This window comes from Hyperoodon ampullatus (assembly GCF_949752795.1).
Source record: "Hyperoodon ampullatus genome assembly, chromosome: 2".
NCBI lineage: Eukaryota > Metazoa > Chordata > Mammalia > Artiodactyla > Ziphiidae > Hyperoodon > Hyperoodon ampullatus.
In genome coordinates, this window is record NC_136915.1 from 17,043,848 (window position 1) to 17,070,952 (window position 27,105).

Genomic DNA, 27,105 nt, shown 5'->3' on the forward strand with positions numbered 1-27,105 from the left:
TAAATACTTAAAAAGATATGTACTTTTAAAATTAAAGACTACTTAAGAGCCTAGTAACTGAATACCACTCTTGAGTAGGATACCGACCCTTTGAAAAAGTCCTGTTTGCTGAGTTTTTCTGACTGCACCAGCTGATACAGTAATTGGCCCATGTGATCCCTGGTGATCTGGCTCCTTTCCAGGGTGGACTCCACACCCATTCTCACAAACACATAGAGCAGGCCCTGGGCATTCAGCTCTTCCACACACTGCATGGCTTCCTGTTCAAATAGCAAATAAAAGCTTACTACAAAATATGGATAGAATTACCAGAGTGTGAAAATAAGTTTAAAATCTTTTACTTATGACAAAGTCAGTAGACAACTCTAAGAACAAGACAGTTTTCATATATATATATAGTTAAACATTAATATAGCTCAGTAAAGTTCAGGTTAATATGGGCAATATTATTAGGCATATTTAAAAATAATACTGCATCTTTATAAGGCTAATGTGTTTAGATTAACAATTTTATTAAAGATCACTCAAAGGACCAGAGGCAAAAATGTATTTTTCTACACAATATTTACCTATATTATGATCATCTTAAAACTGGAAATGGTATATTATGAAACAATATTTAAATAGAAATTCAATGTCATGATTCAAAGGCCTTAATGTGGCAACTGAGGTAATTCTGTTTGAGTATGTAATATTTGCAAAATCTTCAATGAAAAATGTCTTCCTTCATAGTAAAGTTGACATGGTTAGCTGAAGTACTAAAAACGTTTTAGGAAGATCTTGGGATGTGGGGCTTGTAAACTGGTCCTTACCATGGGATGATCTAGCTAGGTCAATACCTTTGATCTGGAGGATAAAAGCCTGGCAGCCAGGGTCACTGAATCACCAATACAGCAGTGTGCCTCCCTGCCCTCAGCTACCTCAACTTTGTCTGAGTCCAAAATCCTTTGGTTCAACATCTGCAGAGAGTAGCTCTTCTGAGGGGGAAGATGCATGTGAGAAGGGCAGCCTCCTGACTGAGGAAGGGAGTAAGGCATATCTGGGTGTCTCACTGCGATTGTATTTCCCCTCTGCTACTTTATGTAGTATCTCCCACATCAATTTTTTAACTAAAAGATTTTCAAACTATAGAGAAATTAAAGAGTAATACAAGGTACACCTATATACCTTTACTTCAATTTAGATTCATTAGTTGTTAGCTTTCTTTCTCTTCATATATTCAAGAAATTTAACATTCATACAATAATGTCAACAAAAATATCTGATATATAGTACATATTCGAATTTCCACAATTGCCCCCAAATGTCCAATATAACTTTTTGTTGTTGTTGCTCTAGGACCCAACTGAAACCTGACATCACAAGTCATGATGTCTCTTTAGACTCCTTCTTTTTGGCCTTGCTGTGTGGCTTGAGGGATCTTAGTTCCCCAACCAGGGATTGAACCCAGGGCCCTAGCAGTGAAAGCTCCAAGTCCTAACCACTGGACCGTCAGGGAATTCCAATTCCCGCTTTAGATGCCTTTAGTCTAGATCAGTCCTTTCTCTCTTTTTTGTCTTTTTATGGCACTGGTACTTCTGAAACAACTGTCATGTAAAGCTGTTTCTTACATACACTTTTAACCAATCAATCCTTCTGTTTCCAGCCCCATCTGCACCTCACGCACATTCATGGTCTGCTAAGTAAATTACCATTCATCCTTCTAACTTCCAGAATGTTGCTGCCCTCTATTCCTTATGCTCTTTATCCTTGTGGGTTTTTACCTCATTTTAAGCCTATCATCATCATTAAAAGGTTTTTTCAGGAGAGAGTAAAAATGAATGCAAGTACTCAGTGCTCAGTACTAAACCTGAAGTGACTAAGTGTCTTCCAGTGAGTATTTAGTCACTGAATCTGCCTACCAGGCCAACTAACTACATCATGGAACTTCTAATGAGAAGCTTCTAATTTCACAGCAATTCATAATCTTACCCTTCTCCCTGATTTTCTAACGGTTTGATTCTTGTTTTTGAACTCTCAGCTGAAATGACACCTCCTATAGTCCCTGTGACTACCCAATCACCGGCTAGCATACCACCTAATTTTACTTCTCTGCACTATAACATTGTTTTCTTTTTGTAGTAGTTGTTTATTTATTTTTAGGGCAGCTTTGTCTGTATCTCCCACTAGAACATAAACTCCATAAAAGAAACATAAAAAAAACAGACTATGTTGTTCACTACATATACTACAATATTTCCAGGAAGTACTCCTTAAAATGTGGCTGGCACATTTCAGGTACTCTATACATATATGTATCACATAGGCTAAAAACTCAAGATGTGGAGTCAGACAAACGAAGGTTTGAACCCTGGCTCTGCCACTTACTTACTATTGTATGAGTTTAGGGATGTAACTTAATCTCTCAGCTTTGACTTCTTATCATAGGGTTACTATGAGGATTGCAAATAATACATATATATTGATAGAAGCACTTGGGCACATTGCCAAACACAAAACAAAGGCTCAATAAATATTAATTTGTATTAGCACCTATTAAAATATTAGGGAACAAACTTCCTTAGAATGAGCTCTGTAAGCCTTTAGCATGACACACTAATACCCTAAAGGTAATAAGAAAAAGTATAGTTTAGGCTCTGAAGCTAGAAACCTGGATTTGAATCCTGAGTCTACCACTTATCAGCAGTATGACCTAGAGCAAGTTACTTTACATCTTTGCACCTCAGTTTCCTTATTGTAAAAATGGCTATTATAATAGTATTAATGTCTGGATGGTATTATGAGGATTAAATAAACTAATACACATAAAATACATGGAGTAGCACCTAGCACACAGTAAGTCCTCACTACGTCCGACATTATTACCTGGTTCCTATTGCCACTCAGCAGCAGAGCTGCCTTGAACGATGCATAATGACATTCATGAGTCATAACTGACTCTGTCCCTTCCATAGTGCAGGCTTAGTCTAGGGCTAAAGAATCTTCAAAGGGTCCTCTTGTTGCACCTAAGTGTTATGAAGGTCTTTTCCTTCTTAAACCTCCAGTTCATCACAGGGTCCTACTTTTCCTCTTTCAAAGCATTTGTTGCTCACTGACTTTGTATATCCTTTAAATTATTTCTAAAGACAATCTCTACTGCTTTCTTCCTTATTGTTTCTGTTTTTTCATCTTTTCTTAGTCTTTCCATTTTCTTCTTTCACATTTCCCTACTTCCACGTAAGAAAAAAGCTGTGCTGCCAATTTGTAAGAATACTCCTCATTTTCCAGGAATCTAACAAATCACAGTATATGAAGTCTATTTTTTGGCTCATTCCAGCTAATGTTCACTTATTTTTGCTGCATTTCCAAGGGTTTCTGCAAAGTACTCCTCTCCAACTCGCTCATGAGCAAAACTTCTTCCTACTTCTTGTAAATTTTGGACAATTTCAGTAAGCTTTTGCCAAAGGAAAAGTAGTTAATGTATCTGACAAATATTTTAACAGATAAGCCTTTGCTGACTCCAGATCCCTAAACTAGGCCTCATTATATGATCTCTCCTAAGACCCTATAGGTCTACTACAGTTTAACTATTTATGGAATTTATCTGTTTATGATCTGTCTCTACCTTAAGACTACAGGGCTCGTGAAGTCAGGAGGTATGTATATCTTATTCACTGCTATCTTAAAATGAAGATCAAGGAGAAGGTTAAGGTTAAAGAAGGGCAAACGGAAAGCCACATCTTGAAATGTTTCACTTAGGCTGTCTGACCCTGGCACATTACTTACTCTTTTGTGCCTCAGTTTTCCACTTATGAAATAAAGAAAAAGTAATGTCAGCTGTACTTTAAAGTTAATATGAGAATGATGATAAAATGATTGTAAAGATAACGACAGGTAATATATAAGGAGCCAGGAATTCCTCATAATGATAATGTGTTGTTTTTTGTTCATCAGTATCAAAGTCAATTTGGTTACTCCATAGTGGGAATGGACTGATACCCGTTCTTCCTTCCGGACCACTGATCTTGTGAACTACAGTACCAATTTAAAAGAGAGTACTTGGCAGAAATGCATCAAAGTTGTGCAAACTGAACTGTGTAGAGCTTGGATTACTCACTCTAAGTCTCATCAGTTCACAATAACTGATTTAGACCAGAACCAAGTTCCTCTGTCTCTTGCCACAGGGCTTTCTGTGTTGTTGCTTTCTTTTTTAAAAATTTCGTTTACCTTAAAATCATTAATGTGTAGAAATTCATCAATGATAGATTTGGACTTCCTCTCCATCTCCTCCTCTGACAAGGCAGGCTTGTCAGGGGCTGACGTTGCTGGAATTTCTGGTTTCGTTACTAGTGAGGTTAAAAAAAGTGAGAAAGTAAAAACGACAAAAATTATCATTAAAATGGGAGGATTATGGTTGACAATATTTATGTGTTGTTACATTGTTTTTTTAGTAAAGGCATTAAAATAGGTACAAATTTGACAAAGCAAGCTACCTGAAAGTAGAATACAGAAACATTTTTTTAGAGTAGATATGCACTAAGTAACTTCATAATCCACAACAGCTACAAGGTATAGGGATATGATAAATCTTTATAATTAGAGTTTTGTTCCTTTCTGTATTTTTTTAAAATTGAGGTACAGTTGATTTAAAATATTACATTAGTTTCAGGTATACAACATAGTAATTCAACATTTTTCTAGATTATACTCCATTTCCTTTCTGTATTTTGATTCCTCTCCATTGCTTCTATGATGAAGAGCACATGAGGTCCACACAATCGTGCACAGAGCTACAGCCACATTGGCCTTTGGCAGTTGCTTGAATATGCCATGGTTCCACCTTCTAATACTTTGCTCATGGTGCTCCTCCTGTATGAAATGATCTTTCTCTCTGTCTCTCATCCATCCCTCCCTGCAAACCTGTTTTAACTCCTCTTGGTCCTTCAGACCTGAGGGAAGACTTCCCTAACATCCCTCTGTGTCAACTGTACTCAGCTCCTTTGTTAAGTACTCTCTTAGAAATATATTTGTTTCTTTCATAGCGTTTTGCTGTTTGTATTTATATATCATCTTTCGTGGGGTTATTTGATAAAGTTCTTCCTGATCCAGCAGACTGAAGGCCAGAGCAGGGATCGAGTACCCAGAAGTCACTAGGTGCTCAGGTGCACGTGGCAAATGAACAAATGGCCCAGACAATAAACATGCAGAGGGCAGCTGTGCTACATTATTCACTACACACAAGATTATTTTCACACCTTACCTTGTTATGTTCTCAAAATAAACTAGCTTAGATAAGAAAGCCACTTGTAAAGATCTGGGGTGGTGGTGGTGGGATGAATTGGGAGATTGGGATAGACATATATACACTAATATGTATAAAATAGATAACTAATAAGAACCTGCTGTATAAAAAATAAATAAATAAAATTCAGAAAAAAAAACATTGAAAGATCTGAAGTCTTTATCAGTTGGGAGGTGACATTTCAATTTGCCTGTGAAATCCATTTAGAAACTACAGTTGGGAGACACAATTTAAATAGTGAAACAAAATTGAAAGCTTGGAAAATGTTGTAAAACAACCAGTATTACTTCAGGATTAAAATTTAAAACTATTTTTCATCACTGTCATTATCATCAAGACATCTAATACCTTTTGCAAACTTTGTATTTATTAGGTAATGTCCTAAGTATTTACATGTATTAACCTCACTTTTAATCTCCGCAACTCTACAGGGTTAGTACACTTATTATCCCCATATGACAGATGAGGACACTGAAACACAGACAGGTTAAATACATGAGGCAGTTTTTAGAGCACTCTCTGAGTTGGTCCTCTAAGCACATACATGCTCAACATGTACAAAACCCACAGAGGTTCCAAGATGAAGGTAACAAAAGACAATCTGATACTTTCTCTTTGGTTTGCCCTGTCGTGGCTCAAGAGTGTCAGAATTTTCATACATTTGAGGGGCTGTACAAAGGACAGGCACTCTAATGCACACTGGGGTATAATTTAGGGAACTTCTAAGAAATTCACTGCTTAATATACATCAAGAGGACCTCACCATCGTCACTTTTAATAGTGAAAGGGGAAAATTTACAAATTGCTGAACAAAGGGATACCTGGGGAATGAGAACTATGTTATAAGATTATGAAGATACCTTTTAATTTTTAAGGCACTGGCGTGTGTGCCGTTATCATGTATTGATTCTGAAATCTACTCAGGCACAAAGCCTCCTTTGCATTTTTTCCCTTCCAAATTTAAGGGCCCAATCTTCACCTGTACCTGTTCATATAAAGCCTCTCACCTGACTCCCTGATTCTGCTTCGCTCAGCCTCAGTGCTGCTCCTGTCCACATCCATGCCTCCTGTGAGCTGCTTCACAGTCTCCAGCATCTCTCTCCGTTGCTCTTCTTGAGACTGATTGTCTAACAGGTCTTTACTGCTGCTGCCCCTCATGAAAGTATTTGGACGAGCTGTTCCAGATGGAAGGGGCTTGTCATTCTTCTCCCTGCCCATGCTTCCGCGACTGAAAAGACAAAACAACAATTTTCAAACTAAAGACCACCCCATCCACTCTGTATTCAAATTATAAAATAACACTAAGACTTTCTAAAAGTATGCAGAAGAATTTTTCACAGATAACTTCAGATGTGTGAGGCAACAATTATATTTCAAAGTGTAATTACTTATATAAACAAGTAAAATCATGCTTTAAGGAGAATATTAAGATGTGTTCGACATTTTTCTTAAATGTTAAAGGGATACCACTTGAAAATTTTAAATGCTAATAGCAATTCTTCATTTAAATTAAAAAAAATCTTTTAAGAAAAAAGAAGACAGTAATGAATGTATGAGCTAAATGAGTGAAAGGGAAACAGAGTACCAAAAGAACGTGGTATCACAATCTTAAAAACTTTCAATGATACTTTATTTATTCAGAAACTTCAAATACATGGAAAATATTTGAGAACCAAGTAGTAGAAACAGTTTTTGAATAGCCAAAATCACACACTTTGTTCATTTTAAGAGAGAATCTTCCTATCTTCCTACTCTTTTTTTCAGACAATTCTGACCAGCTGGGCAAATGGGTCCTTGGCCCAGGGCAGATCAGAAACAGAGAATTTAAAAGTAGAAAAGAGGGAAGACCTAGAGGAACGACAATGTTCTCACCACTATGAAAGAACATACACAGTACTCAAAAAGCAGGGCCATCACGGGAAATCTAAAGCAGGGCAAAGAGCCAGAAACACCTCAATAGCACAACCGATGCTCAGTGGCAATCTATGTCATCATTAAAAAGTTGACCTGTGCTATATTTTGTTTCAAAAGCCAAGAGAATAGTAATACAGCTTAGAAAATCTACCTAGTTATACTGATTATAATAAAAAACAAAAACTTGAGAGTTTAAAGAAACTCAGCTCTAAAAGTGTTTACATGAAAAAATTATATTCTGTCACTATATTACAGGTCCGCATCCACTCTCCATAAACTAGTCAATGGAACACTTGACTGTATAAATCCTACAAAAATGCAAGTAGAAAGACAGTAGAATATAGAGTAGTGAAAAATAAAAGACAACCTCAAATATAACTCCAAGGACAGTGTGACAGAGAAATATATGGTTGGGCTGTTATGCCCTTTAACTCACAGCCTGAGAGTGCTAGGTTAACCTACAGCATCCTGAGGCATTACCTTGGAGAGCCCTACACAAGCCTCCATGGCTCTTTGGGTGGGCCTGGCTTTCTTAGTCGAGCAAAGTATTAGATATTTGTCAGATAACTTGCCCTTCCCTTCCACCTCATCCTAAATCTATAATTTCCTTATCTTGGAGAAAATCAACTTTAGGGATGAAAGGAATCTATCCATAGGGATTATCATCATAATCTCTGTGTGTGTGTGTGTGTGTGCGTGCGTGTGTGTGTGTGTGTGTGTGTGTGTGTGTGTGTGTTGCGGGGGAGGGAGAGAGAGACAGACAGAAACAGTCTGACAAGCAGGTCAGTCTTGAGTTAATGTGCAGACCGAGCTTCTTACCTAGTTAAGGTCCGTCGGGAATCAAACTCTAAAGGCGTGGATGATGTAGACCCTGAGGGTGCTGGAGGTTGCAAAGCAGAGAATCTGTTTAAACTGGAAGCACTTGACCTTAAGGCATCTATAGGTATTGAGACGTGAGAAAAAAATACAAATCACATGACTAAAATGCAGCTTCTAATTGGTCTGCCTCCTTGGGGTGCGGCCTGAGACTAGGCACTTCTAACCAGCCTAATGAGGTGGTACCAATCTCCTGGTCCACAGACCACACTCTCAGAAGCACAGTGTTAGAGGGATCTTGTATGCAAAAAAGGATTTAGGAATCTTTGTTCATTACAACCATTTGCTCCTTTAAAAATATAATTAAATTATCCTAAGTAGGGCATGGGAATGGTAGAGGAAGGAAGGAGGCAAGCAAAGCAAAACAAAATATTTCACTTAAAAAAACTAACTAACATAAATGCTGTGATAACATTTACATAAAATTATGGATGTGAGTTTAAGTGAACAACTTCTTTTCTAATTTAAAAGAAAAAAGGTCAAAATTACATAGTAGAAGGGAAATACGGGAAGGAGGCTAGCAATGAAGTTTACATTTTTTCCATTGGTCTTTCTTTAGCTTTTAAGATGTGTTTGTAATGATCCAAATATTTCAGTCCTAAAGCCAAATCTCTCAAAATCTACTTTTGGCAAAGACTTTGAAAAATATTTTAATCTAATTCTTTTTTCTTTTACAACTCCCTGAAATTAAATGCTTCTGGGTAATAATATTATTTTTCTCAGCAATATGAGTTTCCCTTTTTAACCTGGAGTCCCAGTAATTTTTCTAATTATATTGAATTTATGAACAATAACAACAGCAACAAAGGAATCAAATAGATTAAAGTTTTAAATAACCTAACTGAATTAAAAAAATTTTCTTTAAATATTCAAAATACCTAAGGATCCTTACTGAGGAGGAAACGTTCAAATTATGTTAGAGTGGGACACCAATAAATCCAGCCATGATTAGTCTATAGATACTTTCCTAAAATTGTTTATGAAATGACTGCAGAAAGCACTGTAAGGTGAACACTAATAGACCACATGCAGGTTCCCAAGAAGGGACACTCCATACTTACCAGTCTCACTTGCCTTTGCTCCACCACTGCTGCCTTTTCCCCAACTGCCCAGCTGTGCTTTAGGTACCAGCTGAATTTTCTCATCAATTGTGGGCTGTAATATAAGTGACCACAAGTCAACAATAGGAAATATTCTAGAAGAACAGTTTATCTTTTTTTTTCCGTGAAATAAAACCAATTTCAGCAATGAAATTTTGCCTGGAATGCCCACATAAGAAACATAAATGGGAGCTGTTCACATTAAACTGGGATTCCCATGGCCCCTGAAGGACTCTCTGGAATCCAGCTTCCACAAAATACAGTTAGAAACCACTGGTCTGGAGAATGCATTCAGATCCTCTAAGATGGCAATGCCAATCTGCTAAACACAAGTAGTTTCTAGTGATTCCCCTCTTACAATAATGCCCAGGGATTTAAAAAAGAAAAAAAAGGAGTACACAAATACTACAAAATTAACTCATTAATCTCTTCAAGTGACTGTCAGAAAACAGGCTGAAAGACACAAAGATTTCACATTTTAGCAAAGCCTAAAATAGGGTGGGGCAGGGAAGGAGAGGTGGATTAGGAGCATTCAGTAAAGAGGAATAAGACAAAAGAGAATAAAATGTTAAGACAGGGAGTTAAGGTGCCTGATATCTCTCAGGTTTAACTCTCCCAGCACAACTTCAGTACAAATGAATACAAGTTACTCGTAAAATGCACACCACAACACTAAAGCAGTGCCTTGTAACAAAGGTATTACTCTATTCTGACAGTACTGTTTGCTATATGACAGTTAACAGTGAATTTGCTTAATGGTTTTGAACTTTTAATGAGATGTTTATATAGAGTACCTACAGTATAACTACCTGAATATATACTACATTTATTTTTTTAAATTTATATATTTTTCAAAATATTAAGGAAATAATGTTGTAGGCTTATCATAGTGCCCATGCACAGAAACAGTATTGTAAAACACAGACAAATGATTTTGGTTAAAACTGCCTCTTGCTGGAAATGGAAGTGGATGGGAATCAAGTTGTATTCAGAAATGGAATTCCTTCTCTGAGACATAAACAACTGGAAGAATGTACCAGAGTCTTAGAGAACAGGATCCCAGCTGATACATCAAAAGAGACCCAGAGAGGGACTGTTCTATCCTGAAGCAATGCCTTGACAAGACCATAAAGATGCAAACAACATAGCCCATCTTCTTCCATTTGATATTTTCAACATTAGCTTTAGGTTGTCTTTATCCTACTGGCAGGCTGCCAATTTTCAGGACTATGTAAAGTATATTACAAGTAAGGATCAAACTACACTTGCAAGTGGTCTGCACAACTCACTGGGCTGTACAAGTTTCCACTTTTACAAAATGTAATTCTACTTTCTCTATCGTTTCCAAGGTTCTTCATTCTACTTATAGTGATGAACTTCCACTGCTGAAAACATCTGCTAGGAGAAAAGTCTTTCCTCTTACTGCCCATGGATTCTCAAGAGAATACATTAAATCTTTATCACAGAATAATTTCTCGTAGGTCCTCTGTAATTTCTTTTATGCCTTGGATATAGCAAACCATTCATTCCTTTCATGATTAGACTTAGACAGGTACCTGCTTCTTCCTCAGAGCTAAGAATATACTGTATATATATTATACAGTATGAATATTATATCATACAGTATGAATATACTATATATATATATGTATAAAAGCTTGCAATTAACTATGGCTTCTCAAGAATTTTTATCATCTCTCTTATACTAAGCATCTCATACCTTTAAGAATTAACCTAGTCAATTAGTAAGCCTTAGTAAACCTAATTAACCTAGTCCTCCTTAATAAACACTCATAGAAATAAAAGGACTAATGCCAGGACAAGTAGGTAAGAATACACTTACTGATGATGCTGACCTGTAGAAATGCATCTGCATTAAAAAACCACCACCCCATAAAATCTGCAATATGGCTATTTTACATGAAAAATCATTTTGAGGGCCATGATTTGGGGCTGTTTGAAGTTGTGTTTAAATGTCACACTCACCTTAGTGATTTTCAGGAATTTTGAGGGGTCCAGTACCCGACTATTCTTGGCCCCTTGAACAGTGTTCCACCCACCTTCGTCCACTCTCTGGACACCTGCAGGGAAAACAGAGCGAGCCACTCTCTCATCTGTCTCAAATCAGTTTGACAATGAAAGGGCAAGCAATATTTTTAACTCAGCAGCTCCAATCAAAACCCAGGAAAAACACAAAAGAAATTGTAAAAGCATTGCTGACAGTCTCTTTACTACCCACAACATGAAAGTATCAAGTAGAAGTACTTTGCTTGTATCCATCTGTCATGAAACATTACTGACCTAGAAGAAACCAACTGATACAAATGAATAGGGATTTAGTGCTAGACAAGGGAGGGCCAAATCTAATGTTTATAGAGTTAATGATGAGAACACTTTGGGGAAGATCAGATGGAAATAATTTATTGCAAAGTTTATTTCACTTAATGGTGTCATATGACACACTATGCTTCAATCATCCCCCCAAAACCTGCTTCTCCAAACTTTCAGCCGCTGAGGCAGAAAACCTTGATTCCTCTTTCTCTCACATGTCACACCTAATCTGTCAGCAAATCTTGTCAGTTCAACCTTTTCAATGTATTCAGCATCTAGCCCCTTCTAATCACTACCAACACTACAAATTTGGTTTAAGCCAGCAACACTCCTTGACTGGTATAAAAACATCATCACTGGCTTCCCTGCTTTCACCCTCACCTGTTTTCTTCATGGCAGCCAGTGTGACCCTAGTAAAGTGTGAGTTAGGTCCTGTCATTTCTCTGCTCAAAACACTTCTGTTATCTATTTCACTCTGAGAAAAAGACAGGTTCCTTATAAATGGCCTACAAACTCTAAATAATCTGGCCCCCTGCCTCTCGGACCCAATGTCCTACCACTCTCCCCCTGTGCCCTTTGCTCTAGCCACACTGGCCTCCTTGCTGATCCTTGAAAAGGCTGCTGCAGGGCCTTTGTACTTATTATTCCCTTTGCCTAAAACCTTCTTCTCCAGATATCCACATGACTCATTACTTCATTCAGTCTTCGCTCAAACACCACCAACTTTTAATAGGCTGCCCAACCTCCCTATTTAAAACTGTAACCTCTATTAATCAAACCTTGCACTCCTACCCCCTCCCTCTCTGTTTTAGCTTTTCTTTTTTTCTTTTTTTCTTTTTTTTTTTTGCGGTACTTGGGCCTCTCACTGTTGTGGCCTCTCCGGTTGCGGAGCACAGGCTCCGGACGCGCAGGCTCAGCGGCCATGGCCCACGCTCCGCGGCATGTGGGATCTTCCTGGACCAGGGCACGAACCCATGTCCCCTGCATCGGCAGGCGGACTCTCAACCACTGCACCACCAGGGAAGCCCTGTTTTAGCTTTTCTATAGAATATATCTATCTGGCAAAACTGTATATTTATGTATTTGTTCCCCACCCCACCTCCCACTCCCCGTAAGATGTAAGCTGCATGAGGTAAGGGACTTTGTCTCTCCTGTTAAGTGACAAGCACTCAATAAATATTTATTGAATAAATGAATGAAAGACCACCAAACTGTCTATCCAAAAGCTTTTCCAATCTTCACATATTTCTTTCTTTTTTTTTTTTTCCGGGTACGCGGGCCCCTCACTGTTGTGGCCTCTCCCGTTGCGGAGCACAGGCTCCGGATGCGCAGGCTCAGCGGCCATGGCTCACGGGCCCAGCCGCTCCGCGGCATGTGGGATCTTCCCGGACCGGGACACGAACCCATGTCCCCTGCATCGGCAGGCGGACTCTCAACCACTGCGCCACCAGGGAAGCCCCTCACATATTTCTTGATTTTCTCTTTGCTAAATGGTATTAATGATCATGAACAGGCTTGCTTATTCCTTGTTCCTGTGAAATGGAAAAGCACACTTTCTTCCCTGGAGGATTCATCTCTCAGAACTTCACTATGAGCTATACAGTGTCTATGATAAATAAGGGCTAATGGTTATTGAGTATTTACTAGGTGGCAGTTGCTACGCTGAACACTTTACCTATATTATTAGCTCATTTCATCCTCACACAAATCCTAGGTACTATTATGTGATGAATTTTACAGATTAAGTGACTTGTGCAAGGTCATACAGCTAGGATGCAGGAGAGCTGAAATTCACACCAAGATAGCTTGGCTCCAGAGTCTATGCTCTCAACCTCTATACTAATATGATCCAGTCACTTTAACTGATCACTTAACTGTACAGTGGACAAAATGAGCATTCTCATTTGGATGTCATCTTAGAAGAAACAGGCTTAAAAAAAGATCATTTCCTTTCTGAAAAAGTTTTCCTCTTCCAATGTTCCTAAACTTAGTCAATAGACTTTCTATTATCTCAGGTGTAAAATGGCTTCTATTTCATCTTTCATCTTACCTTCCTCCACATAGGATTTCAGGCAACAGCAACATTTCTGAGTTCAGTGTAGCCGTTGATTCATCAGGTGAAGAGCAACAGACTCATTTTATTTATGTATCTCTAGCATGACATTACTCCTTTGGCTCAAAAACACACAATGGCTCCTTAATGTCAAATCAAGCCGAAAGTTCCTCATCTGGCTCCATTCTTCTGGACAAACATTTTTCCATTCCTTCTGAACACTTAAATTTTACTCTAATCAGGCTTATTGATTCCTCTTTACAGTATATGTTTATTTTAATTTCGTGACTAAAATTTTTCCTTCCCTTCCAAATATCGTCCATCCACCAATACCCAGTTCAAGTGCCCCTTCCTCAAATAAGGATTTCCTCCAGGTTTCTACCTTTTCTTTTCTGAATTTTAACAGCCTTAGTGGAGAATACATTTCATAATTGATAGTATCTTCCATTTGCTTGAAAATGTTCCCTTTATTAGTTTTGGCTTTCCAGATTAACTGAAAGCTTTCAGAGGGAAGGAGCTATATCTTCTACTTCTTTTTATTTCTCTCACCAATGCTGAGTATACAGAGGATGCTCAATAAAGTCTTGTTGATTACTGCCTTTGAAGTAGTCAAAGAAATCATGTTTAGTTCCTGTATTCTCTGCTTTTACTCAACAACCCAGTCTCCAGGTGAAGCTGCTTCACTTACCAATCACCACTCCATTCTTTGGGTTAGTCTTTCTGCTCTCATTTCATATTTAAAAATAGAATTCTTAAACATCTATCCCTCAAAACTCCCAAGTTCTCTAACGCCTGGTGGACTCCACCCCTCACCTGGTCTTCTCTTCTCTTTGGTCATGAGTTGTTGGACCTTCCTCTGCTCTTCTTGTTCTTCTATTTTAGCTTCTTTGTGAATCTGTTCAATAGTTTTAGGCCCTTGATCTGCTCTTCGAGATACCCAATTACACTGTAAAAGGAGAAAACGAAATCATCAGCCAGAAAAAGGAAAATAAAAATAAAAAGGAAATTTTTGAAAATCTGTTTTATACTTTGCTGGAAAAGTATAAAATACATATAAAATCTGGTACTATGACAATTTTTCATTACAGCTAAATAATTAAATTTTTCTCCATCAACCCTGAGCTACTGTATACTGAGCATTCCAATAGCTGATGGATAAAGACAGAGTGAAAGACTGGCCCAACTATCTATCTATCTATCTATCTATCTTCTTTCCTACCTACCCTACCTGCTTACCTATCTATGCATTTTATCATTTTGTATTTTTGAAAGGAGCGAGAAGAGGAATCAACAAAGATCAGGATTCTTTGGCCTTGACTTAGTCTGGTATGTTGCTACTCAGTTCATAGCACACTACATTGGGGCTCTAAATGGAGGATGACTAGTGTTTTTCTTCCTCCCGTTATCAAGGTTCTGGTGCCTACACAAAATGCCGCACCGCTCTGAGCTTTGGTTATCCTCTCCACTCAGGACAAAACAAGCTGTCTCCTTATAGTTTCACTTCTCCCTTTACTTCCCTTCCCAGCTATAGTCTCAACATCTGATACCAATATGAGTGATTAAAGGAAGAGGCGGAGAAGTTTTTAACATTTATATTAGCTTGAGGCAAGAATGGCAAAAAGGTTGAAATCAGCATTCAAAATTCTGATCAACTGGTAGCTGCTTTGTTAATAAGAAGGATCCTGAGGTCACATCTCGGCTTAGGAAGATAAAGAATCGTCATCAATACCATCTGGTCTGGGTGCAGGGCAGGGAAGAGGGGGGAACCTATATTCACTTTCTCTAGCTTAGGGTTAGCTGCAGTATATTCCCTGTAGGAGTTAAAACAGGAAAAGGGAAAAGAGGTGGTAGTGGTAAAAAACTATACCTGGTATGAGAAATGAGAAAAAATAAAAAGTAGCAGAACAAGAGGGTATACGGTAAGAAAAACAGAGAGGAAAACATTGACATCTCTTTTGAGCTGGGCACAATACATAATTACCTCAGTGAATCTTCGTAACACATCTGCAAAGTAGGCAACATCACCATTTCAGAGGCTAAAATGTAAGGCTTAGGGAAGTTAAATATATTCATTTTGAAGATGAGCCTTCCTGATTATTTAGCATGCTAAGACTAAATTTAAATGACCACAGTTTGAATTCAGAATGGCTGATTTCAAAACTGCAATGTGGTCTGAAAATCAGAATAAAGAAAAGAAACAAGTAACAGACAGGTAGGTGTATATGCCCTTTGTCCTTTCACATAACTCCCTCACGAAAGTTTGTCAATTCAAGTTCTGAGAGTCAGGCAGCAAAAGCATTAAATCATTATACATGTAAATCTTAGGACATCCTCCCCAAGCCAACTCCTGAAAAGAGACTGTAGTGGTAGGCTTATTTTTCTACTTACCAGCCTTAGGTCTATCACATCCTGAAGCATGAATCGAATCCTAGATGAGGTTTTTCTTTCTTTCACAATTTTCTCCATCTGATTAAAATACTGGTCCATACGTGGCTGCAGGATACAAAATCATTAGTATTCCTGGCTGAGGAATTCAAATGTAGTTTTACCATGTAGAATTTTAAACGGCCTATAAACACAACTTATAGCCAAAAGGCCATGTGGTAGAATTTTTAATTGAACATGACACCCAAAATAAAGGCTACATATTCCAGGCAGCTGGTCACAGTCATAGGCCAACAAAATATAAATGAAAATGTCATACTGCAGCTCCTTGGAACCTTAAGAGAGGGGTGACTGTGTCCTTTGCCCCTTTCCAACCATCTTGGGCTATCAGATCAGTAAGGACAAGGGCTACACCTTAGCGATGACAAAATGTTAAGCTGGAGGAACTGAAATTTTTTTATCATCGCTTAGCCACCAGGCCAGCCTCAGACTTCTTACCCCTGAACTTCATTTACATGGGTGAGAAATTAACCTCAGTCTTGTATAACACACTGATATTTGGGGTTTTCTGTCGTAGCCAAACATAATCCTAGCTGATTCTGATGTTATGAAACATTTCTAACATTATTTCTTTGATGCATTTCTAATTTCCCTGCCCATTATTTGGAAAGTACCATGCTATATTTGAATTATAATACTTTTAATGATTTCTTATATTATGGTTAGATAGCTCTGTCGCTAATGCTCTATTTAATTAGAACATAAACTTGAGAAAGCTATCAGGTCTTCTTTGTTTCTGTCTTACCCTCAGTCCTGGCCCTTAGTAGTTTTTCTCTCCAAAATTTCTGTCCACAATTTGCTATACATACACATACAAATGACCTGTGAAACAGTCATGCAGAAAAAGGACAAGTGACAAATAATGTCAATTCATGAATTGGCTTTTATATAATTTGGAACCCTCTTTACTTCTGACTTTAATGAAAATGTGGTAAGGAGCATGATGGCCCAACAATGACAACGAGAAGGACAAAAGAAGAAAAACAAGCAGCCTAGACTGCTGGGGCGAGATGGACACTTGTGTTGATAGTCTACTTCTTCCGCAATTGACAAAGAGTCCCTGCCGGAGGTTTCTGAGATTTGGGGTTTTTACCTTTGCCTTCTCAAAGTCCAGGTCTTTGCCAATTGTGGTGAGTAGGCGACACAGGCACTCGAGGGATTCTTCATCATGGTTTTTTAGCAGCTTCACCACACAGTCATGCATGATGGCTTCAGTCAGCATTTTGAGTTTAAAGAGTTCTCCAATGAACTTGATGTTACCAATGGATCTCCGCCGGGCTTTATCCTTAGCTTCTTCTAGTTCATCATGAAGCCTTGTCCTCTCCTCCGGCTATTGTGTAAGGAAGAATAACAGAATCTTGATGATGAAAATGGTACTGCATAATAGGTGCTAAAAACATACGCTTGACTGGTGCTGCTTGTGTGCTTGTTCAGGGCGGACCTGGTACCTCTTTTGTGAAGCGGCAGCTGAGGAGACTCCAGTGCTCACCATGGCTGATGAAAAGCCCAAGGAAAGAATCAAGATGGAGAACAATGATTGTATTAATTTGAAGGTGGCAGGGCAGGATGGTTCCGTGGTGCAGTTTAATATTAAGAGGCATACACCATTTAGTAAACTAATGAAAGCCTACTGTGAACGACAGGGTTTGTCAATGAGGCAGATCACGTTCCAATTTGATGGGCAGCCAATCAATGAAACAGACACACCTGCACAGTTGGAAGTGGAGGATGAAGATGCAATTGATGTGTTCCAACAGCAGACAGGAGGTGTCTACTAAAGCGGAAACCTGCTACTTTACTCCAGAATTCTGTTCCTCCAGACCAAGAAAGACGTTCTCAATTAGAAAACCGCAATTTGGTTCCACCGCATCTTGACTATTACAGTATAGTTGCTCTATTCTTTCATTTTCCCCTTCCTCATTCCTTTATCGTACATAAAGTAACTGGTGTATGTGCACAAGCATATTGCTTTTTTTTTTAAACTAAATGGCCAGTGGTATGTTTTGATCGACATCAAATGGAGATGGGATGGGGAAAAATACTGGTTCTGTGAAAATACCCCCTTTTCTCCATTAGTAGCATGCTCATTCAGCTCTTTATCTTTATATTCCAGTAAGTTATTTTGCTCTCACTATTTAACAAAAAAAAACCAACATAAAAACTCTTGCATACCTTGCTCGATTGGAGAATTTTAATGTTTTTCATGTATCATTGTAAAACCAAGGACAATTTTATAACTTTTTTGTACTTAGCTGTTACATGTAAGGCAACCTGTCTTTAAGTAGGGCTAAATTACTCTAAAAGAAATGAATCCTAGATAGTTTTCCCTTCAAGTCAAGCGTCTTGTTGTTTAAATAAACTTCTTGTTTTTTAAAAAAAATACGCTTGGATTCATGGTCCTCACCCTTTCTAGGGGTCAGGGATACCCTCTGATATTTTGACAGTAACTACAGATCTACTCAGAAAACAAAACTATACCCGTAAGTGTGCATCCATTTCAGGAGATTTCTGGAATTTAGTGACCTTTCTGAAGTCTAGGTTCTGAATCCCTATCTTAGAAGGTTGAGCTGCCCTTACATGTGGCACTAAAAGGAATAAAGCATTCCTCTAAACACCAATACAGTATATTTCCACGTGAAGAAAAGGCCACAGGCACCTACTGAAGTAGTAGGCAGATACTGTAGCCAGCTTCCTGAAAATTCTATTTGATAAATACTCGAAGTGCACAAGCACTGTCTTTCTGTGAAAATACTTACAGCACTGGCAGCCTCGAGTTCTTTCTGCTTCTTCTCAAAGACATCATCATCGGCTTTATCTTTTTCAAACTCCTTCTGGCAACGGTTCAGTAGTAGCTTCCGGAAATTCACCGTGTTACCAGGCTTGTCCGCCATGGGTACTTTCAGCTGCATCCAGATGGGAAAATGCAAAAGCGGCAAAATTACTGAAAGAAATTTAATGATTTTCTCAAAATATCTATTTTCTTTATTGTGCAAAATAACGCTGACCGAACCACAGGTAAGCATTCTACAAGATATATACAATTTAGCTTAAGGCATTTCATGTTTCAATGCTTAAGATGTTTTAAGTTTTATACAGAAAAGATACACATTCCTCTCATATAAATGTTCTGTATCCTCTCTGACTGGTTGTGCCTCTAGCTGACTGAAATCCTTGTAATATTACTACAGTCATGATTCTGCACTCCTCTAGACCTTTTTAACTCTGAAGGGTTATTACTTTTGTTTTTCCTCCTACTACTGTAGGTACTTTGGTTTAAAGGAACAAATAAAAACGAAATAAAGCAGGGGAGAATTTCATGGCCATAGGAAAACTGTTGGAGGTGAGATCCTTATTCTAGAAAAAAGCAGAAGTGAGGGGACACATTTGAGGATTTTTGAGGTATCTATTCCTAAGGGGAATGTCACAACACTGTAACACTAGTATTTACTTTGACTATCAATATAGTATGTTTATTTTTTTTTAAATAAATTTATTTACTTTATTTATTTTTGGCTGCATTGGGTCTTCGTTGCTGCGTGCAGGCTTTCTCTAGTTGCGGCGAGTGGGGGCTACTCTTCGTCGCGGTGCGCAGGCTTCTCATTGCAGTGGATTCTCTTGCTGCAGAGCTCGGGCTCTAGGCACACGGGCTACAGTAGTTGTGGCTTGCAGGCTCAGCAGATGTGGCTTGAGGGCTCTAGGGCGCAGGCTCAATAGTTGTGGCGCACCGGCTTAGTTGCTCTGTGCCATGTGGGATCTTTCCGGACCTGGGCTTGAACCCGTGTGCCCTGCATTGGCAGGCAGATCTTAACCACTGCGCCACTAGGGAAGTCCCTGTTTATTATTTCTTATGTGTCAAAAGAAAATACTAATTCTCTAAAAGTTCAGTCTAATAAATGCCCACCTTAGCAACATTCTTTTGATATACAGAAAGATTCAGGGTGGAGGGGAGGCGCCTCTTGGAGGCAAGATGCTTACAAGATTTCCATTCAAATCCAATGACAATTACTTTCTAGTAACTGCAGTAGCTCACACCTTCAAGGTTACTTGTAACCAAACACAGAGACATTCTTATTTAGAATATAAAGAAAGTGGACCGGTACAGTGATTGACTAAAATATTCTATTTTACAGACAAAATCCCCTGAGTACCATTTTGAATAGTCATTGCCTCACATGGCAAAATGGTTTTTCTAGAACTACAGTGCTACCGAAGTTCTGAAATGCATGGTCTTCACCCTGGATTTAGTGGGAGAAGTTGGTAAAAAATGGGACATGTTGTATTCATACTCACAAAAGAGTTACAACCAGAATGGACTTGGACAACTACTGATCGAGGCTGAATGGCTAGAAACTTGAGGACTGAGGACTACGATACTATAGTGCAATATATTTGTTCCAGAACTGATGGCACACTCCAACATGTTCCCAATGGATATGAAAGACCATTCAACAAGTCCAGTTCTTACCAACCAAGGGTCAAGTGTTTCATTATACTTTCTTTTCAGCAAGAAACATTAACTTAGAAAGAGGGGAAGATGATCAAATACTTTTTAGACAACCAGAGAAAAGCATGTCCCTATCTCCAAATTCAGGCCATTCAAATGCAAGTGACTACAAGTCACTTCAAAGTCAGGCCTATTCTAATGATCACACCAGAGTAGGTAATCAACCTTAAAGAAAAGAAATGCTACACAAAAGCAAAGGTTTCTTCAAAGTAAAAGCCCAGAGTAGACTCTTACTATATACAACCCAGAATATACAACAAAAATGCACTACAAGAAGCATATCTACAAGCGAGGTTATATGTAACAGAGCACCAACATGACATAAGGTTCCAGAATAGACTGAAGGTTATAAAAATTAGTAGTTATATCCAATTTGCTACTGTATAGGAACACAAGTAAATCAGTCAAAAGGTCCTATCCAACTTCCTGGCATATTCACCACCATTATCTATATTAACACTAAGAACATAATAGAGTGATATAATAAAAATCACCTGGGCCATAATGAGATGTTTCCTGCATTATGGATTTACTGTGTAGAAAATGAGAAAAATGTGGATAATATGAAAATTCAAGCCACTGTCTTATGGTGAGAGGGACCAGAATTAAAATGAGTCAGAAAGGTTAAATAAATACAACTTGTGATATGTTGGTTTATAGGAACAAATAGAAATGACATAAGCAAAGGAGAATTTCCCTACACAAAATGTATAAAAAGCTTTGCCTTTTACACCTTTTATGTAGGGAAGGCTATGTTGAAAGTGTTGGGTTAAAGATCAACAGATTTGCTCACTTGATTTTAAACAAAGGCAATTCTTTTAACCCAAGTTCGTTTCATCATCTAAAAACAAGGGAGGCACAATCCCTGTGTCTAACCTAGAGTGCAGCTTTAAGCATCCAGTGAAACAGGTTTGGGGGAAACACTTTATAAGTCACAAAGCATAAAGTTTACCTGGGGTATGCGGAACACTGAAAGTGAAAGAGCACTGTAATCTTAAGTCATAAAATCAGGATTTGGATCCCAGCTCTACACCTAATCAGTATGTAAATGTGAGAAAGTTACCTCATTAAGCCTTAGTCCCTTCATCTGCAAAAGGAGGCATTCCAGTGATTACAGATTGAGGGACATCATAAAGTAGCTGTTGAAACAGGAGCTTTGGAGATAGTCATAACCCCAGCTCTGCCATGTGACTTTGGCCAAATTAATTAGCTTCACCAAACTTCTGTTTCTTTCTAATATGGGGATAACATCTGTCTCTTAGGACTGTTTGAAGGATTAAATGAGATAGTCTAAGTAAAACAAATAATAGTGCCTAGCACATAATTAAGAGTACAATAAACTAATATAGCTATACTTAAACTTGGAGCTGTATTTGACATGTTTGTAAGTAAAAATTAAGAGAAATCTATACTCTAATAACATAAATATCAAAGAAAGTATTTAAGTTAGCTCACAAAGCAATTAGGGAGAGAACCACAAAAGGCAAGAGAACTGAATATCTGCTATCCCAAAATGATGGTCATGGGACACTTCACATGTATAGGACATAAAGAACATGTGATTGTGCATAAGCTTTTTAGATATATTCACATGGAAGTATTAAAATCAAACAATCAGCAGAATGGTCACAAATTTGCAAGAACATTTGTCTCCAAATGAATGAATGTTTAGCTACACAACCCCCTTAAGACTTGTTTTGGAACTTGATCTTAAGGTCCTCTGGGGATGGTTAACAGGGCTGTGGAAATATGGAAATAGGCCAGGGAGGATATATCCTCTGAGAATTGTGATGCATGGTAACTTTTTTCTTCTTAAGAGATGATAAGTTCAACAGGATTATGGCATTATTAAGTCAGCATGTGTTGTCAGCTGGACATTGGTCAGGAGACTCAGTAAAATTGGTTAGTTAGAACAGAACATGAAGAGTGGGTGTCTTAGTCTGGTAGGGCTGCTGTAACAAAATATTGGGTCAGCCAAAAAGTTTGCTCTGGTTTTTCTGTAACATCATAAGGAAAAAAACCCAAGCGAAAATTTTTGACCAACCCAATACCATAGACTGGTGGCTTAAACAACAGACATTTACTTCTCACAGTTCTGGAGGCTGGAAGTCCAAGATCAAGGTGCCAGCAGATTTGGTTCTTGGGGAAGAAGGACCCTCTTCCTGGTTTACAGACATCTGCCTTCTCCTCTGTCCTCATGTGTCCAAAAAGAAGTTCTAGTGCCTCTTCATCTTTTTTTAAAGGCACTAATTCCATCATGGGGCCCCACCCTTATGACCTCATCTAAAGCTAATTACCTCCCAAAGGCCCTGCATCCTAACACCATCACACTGAGGGTTAGGGCTTCAACATATGAATTTAGAGGGAGACAAACATCCAGTCTGTAACTGTTGACAAGGTAGATGCTTGAAGATGTGATTGTGGATAATAGCAAAAATGAAAGGTGACATGCAAAAGTGAGAAAAAGATCTCTCTAAACAACTGTAGTTTTCTTGTTCTTTTAAAAAAATTTTTTTTAAATTTATTTTTTGGCTGCATTGAATCTCCGTTGCTGCATGCAGGCTTTCTCTAGTTGTGGTGAGCGGGGGCTACTCTTTGTTGTGGTGCGCGGGCTTCACACTGTGGTGGCTTCTCTGTTGCAGACCACGGGCTTCAGTAGTTGTGGCACGCAGGCTCAGTAGTTGTGGCTCATGGGCTTGGCTGCTCCACGGCATGTGGGATCTTCCCGGACCAGGGATCGAACCTGTGTCCCCTGCATTGGCAGGCAGATACTTTTTTTTTTTTTTTTTTTGCGGTACGCGAGCCTCTCACTGTTGTGGCCTCTCCCATTGCAGAGCACAGGCTCTGGATGCACAGGCTCAGCGGCCATGGCTCACAGGCCCAGCCGCTCCACGGCATGTGGGATCCTCTTGGACCAGGGCACGAACCCGTGTCCCCTGCATCGGCAGGCCGACTCTCAACCACTGCGCCACCAGGGAAGCTCTGGCAGGCAGATTCTTAACCACTGCACCACCAGGGAAATCCCAACAAGTATAATTTTCATCTAACAGTAGTCCGTGATCAAAACTAAGATACATAAGTATTTCAAATGGGTTGTTTGGGAGATGATTTCTCAGGAAGTGAGGGAGTCAAGGAGGAATATTTTATAGTAAGACTGCTTGGTAAGCTAGATTCGCTGGAGAGCACATACCTTTTCATTTTCACACAAAAGTAAACTAACCATGTGACATTACATTACACTGTAAACTAACAGTGTCCATCTCATATTGTGATGAGATCTGTCCACATACCGGTCAGCCAGCAATCTTGGATATGAATGCTGTCAGCATCAGGTAGTTATTTTCTTCAAGTAATAGGATTTGTACTGCTAATATATTTGTTAGTGTTGAGGGTAGATACTCCTTATCCTTAAAAGGATGAAACTCCCTGAGAATCATCAAGGACTATCAGCTGTGTGTTAATTATAGTAGTCAAATAGGAAACTAGAAAATAGAAGGACAAGTACTGGCCTTGCTTAGCATGCTCAGGATTTTGAATGCTCTCCCAGAACATAAAGATGCTAGTGGTAACTCATGGCCCATTAGTTATTTTGCTCGAAGCATGTTCTGGTCTGAGGTAAAGTATTTGGAATGACTAGTATAATATAAACAAGTGGTTCCCCCAAACTAACTCTAAAATGCAAAGTGAACAGCAATAAATCAATTGTCTGACTATAACTCATAGGTCTATGGTGACATACTATCATTTATCAGTGGTTATATCCTGACCTTAGTAAATCCCCAACCTAAAAATGAACTTAACATAATCTGTATGTATTATGAACACATCTATCAAAATGCAGCTCTATTAGATACATGTGGAGAGGTATATAGTGCTTAGGGATACCCACAAGGGAGTGGTCAAGTTATGAAATGATAAGTCAATTCTCATCAATCTTTTCTTCAAAACATTTTTGGACTTCCCTGGTGGCGCAGTGGTTAAGAATCTGCCTGCCGATGTAGGGGACACGGGTTCAAGCCCTGGTCTGGGAAGATCCCACATGCCACGGAGCAACTAAGGCCGTGCGCCACAACTACTGAGCCTGCACTCTAGAGCCCGCGGGCCACAACTACTGAGCCCGCCTGCCACAACTACTGAAGCCTGCGTGCCTAGAGCCCGTGCTCCGCAACAAGAGGAGCCACCGCAATGAGAAGCCCGCACACTGCAAGGAAGACTAGCCCCCGCTCACCGCAACTAGGGAAAGCCTGCACGCAGCAACAAAGACCCAATTCAGCCAAAGTTAAAAAAAAAAAATTAAAAAAATAAATAAATGAAAAAAACCAAACATTTTTCATCTCTCCTCAGGCAAGTTGCACATTCTTCCTCCTCTAGTTGACTCCAGCCACTTGCTGTTGCCTAAGGCCAGCTTTTCATGTCTGTAATTCCAGGCTTTATTTCTGAAGAGATTTAATTGTGTCTCCCTTGTTCTCTTAGTGTCTCTTCCTATAATCAGTCCTATCCTTCTTTTCACATCTTGCTTTAAAGCACTTAAAAAGTGGCAACATTAAAAGTCCTGGATGTGGTATAACAGGACACAGAATGCTCAAAAATATACCCTTTAGTGCCACTCTCTATAGCTGAGGTATGCATGCCTGCCACAGCAGAGATAAAAAGTAACAAAAGTACGGTCTTAAGTTATACAATAAAAAGTTGTTAGTTATTCTTTCATTCATGCATCTACCCACTCACTCAAGACGTATGTCTGAGGGTCTATTATGCGCCAGGAACCATTCTAGGCACTAGGAATTTAGCAGTGGAAAAACCCAGAAAAAGTCCCTGCCCTTAGGAACTTACGTTCTAATGGAGTTCTGAGATGGGGGTTTTCTTTAAATTTTGATTAAAACAAAAGCATCTCAATTAAAATGACTAATAACCCAATTTAAAATTTTATTTAAGCACAGATTTAGATACAGGATAGCAATTTCTCTTGTCTACTCTTCTTCACTGGCCGCTTGATTCAGATGTCCTCCTCCTCCTAAGAGGAGTACTGAGTTCTAGTTAAATGCCCCACAGTTTGTGAAGGAGGTCTTGCAGGTCTCTTCAGTCATTCCTAGCCGAACTACGAGAAGCAGCAGCATACTCCAGAGGCACAGGTTACTATCTCTTAAGATGCCCTTAAGCCTTATGTGCCAGAAGTTTCACTCAGAAGAGCATGGTAGAGGCAGGCAGCTGTGTATATGTCTAAATAAGTGTGTCTGTGTACATAATAAATATGGCACATGCAGAGTAACTTGGTAAAGCCAAAACTATTATATCAATTTCCTCTGTAAATCTAAAGAATTCCTTTCTTAAAAGCCTACCCTTTAATATGTCATGGAAAACTGACATACAATATAATTGTATTCTCAAGCCCTCCCCTAGATAATCACTGCAAAGTAACAAAGGAGGTTTTAAACGGAGGTGTGTGATCCAGGTGAACGAGAAAGAGGCAGAAAAAAGGTTTAAAAACTACTCTGAAGGACTTCCCTGGCAGTCCAGTGGTTAGGACTCCGCACTTTCACTGCCGAGGGTGGGCGTTCAGTCCCTGGTCAGGGAACTATATCCCACAAGCTGTGCAGAGCGGCCGAAACAAAACAAAACAAAACAACTCAGCTCTGAACAATGAAAACAAGTATTCTCTTAAATCTTAACATCTCAACAATCTAGACCAGGTTTCTCAACCTCGACACTATTAACATTTTGGGTTGGACAATTCTTTGTTGTAGGGGGGCTGTCTTGTGCACTGTAGGATGTTTAGTAGCATCCTGGGCCTTTACCCACTAATATGCCAGTAGCTATAACCAAAAATGTCTCCATACGTTGCCCAAGGTCAGAACAAAACCACCGCTGAGAGTTGAAAACCACTGATATAGGCCATTGTTTGAGCTAGGGTTCTATCATTTAACATTGGAAACCTCTATATGTATAAAATTCCTACTTAGGCAATTTTCTAACTTTCATAAAATAGGGATAATAAAATGGTTGATGATTAAATGAGTTAGATGTAACAATTTTAGCACACATCTCAAAAAAAATATTGCTATGATTCCCACTACTCCTTACTCTCCCTACTACTACTTAGGACCATAATTATGATTATGTGGGCAACTATAACTAGATTCCATTACTTCAAATGACCAACATGGATAATACATGAAAGTGGCATAGGTCTATACATTTCTTACGACTATGAATCAGGCCAAAGACCTTCCTTGCAATTTGACCTGTGGGTGTGTCTTAGTAAAATATATTGATAATGACAAAGAATTTACTTAAATAACTTAATGAATATAATGGATAGAAAAAGAACACCTCCCCTGGGTAATACCTTAATTTTTAAATTCAGTCTTAAATTTCTCTCATTCTATTTGGAGGTACTGTTTATGAAACTAATAATTATGTTTAAAAAAAAAAAACAGGGGCTTCCCTGGTGGTGCAGTGGTTGAGAGTCCGCCTGCCGATGCAGGGAACACGGGTTCATGCCCCGGTCTGGGAAGATACCACATGCCGCGGAGTGGCTAGGCCCGTGAGCCATGGCCGCTGAGCCTGCGCGTCCAGAGCCTGTGCTCCGCAACGGGAGAGG

The 27,105-nt window shown here is 38.9% G+C and overlaps 2 protein-coding genes across 18 annotated transcripts in view; one reads left to right on the forward strand and one right to left on the reverse strand.

The window, feature by feature from the left end:
* EIF4G3 (eukaryotic translation initiation factor 4 gamma 3) overlaps positions 1–27,105 on the reverse strand; it is a gene marked incomplete at its 5' end in the record, with an annotated part of 186,105 nt that overhangs the window by 36,412 nt on the left and 122,588 nt on the right. For 14 of the 17 annotated variants that reach the window (XM_079696716.1, XM_079696725.1, XM_079696723.1 and 11 more), the window contains 10 exons: positions 88–260; positions 4,207–4,325; positions 6,289–6,509; positions 8,015–8,132; positions 9,133–9,226; positions 11,158–11,252; positions 14,369–14,501; positions 15,944–16,048; positions 17,094–17,330; positions 18,757–18,903. In XM_079696716.1, the coding sequence (XP_079552842.1) occupies positions 88–260; positions 4,207–4,325; positions 6,289–6,509; positions 8,015–8,132; positions 9,133–9,226; positions 11,158–11,252; positions 14,369–14,501; positions 15,944–16,048; positions 17,094–17,330; positions 18,757–18,903 (1,442 nt within the window). The remainder of the gene's footprint in view (positions 1–87; positions 261–4,206; positions 4,326–6,288; positions 6,510–8,014; positions 8,133–9,132; positions 9,227–11,157; positions 11,253–14,368; positions 14,502–15,943; positions 16,049–17,093; positions 17,331–18,756; positions 18,904–27,105) is intronic. The other 3 variants (XM_079696721.1, XM_079696720.1, XM_079696731.1) reach the window with 1 other exon arrangement.
* On the forward strand, positions 17,491–17,778 carry LOC307048035 (small ubiquitin-related modifier 2-like; the record flags this gene model as incomplete). The annotated part of the gene is made up of 1 exon (XM_079696889.1): positions 17,491–17,778. One exon carries the CDS (start codon positions 17,491–17,493, stop codon positions 17,776–17,778), a length of 288 nt encoding a protein of 95 aa, XP_079553015.1.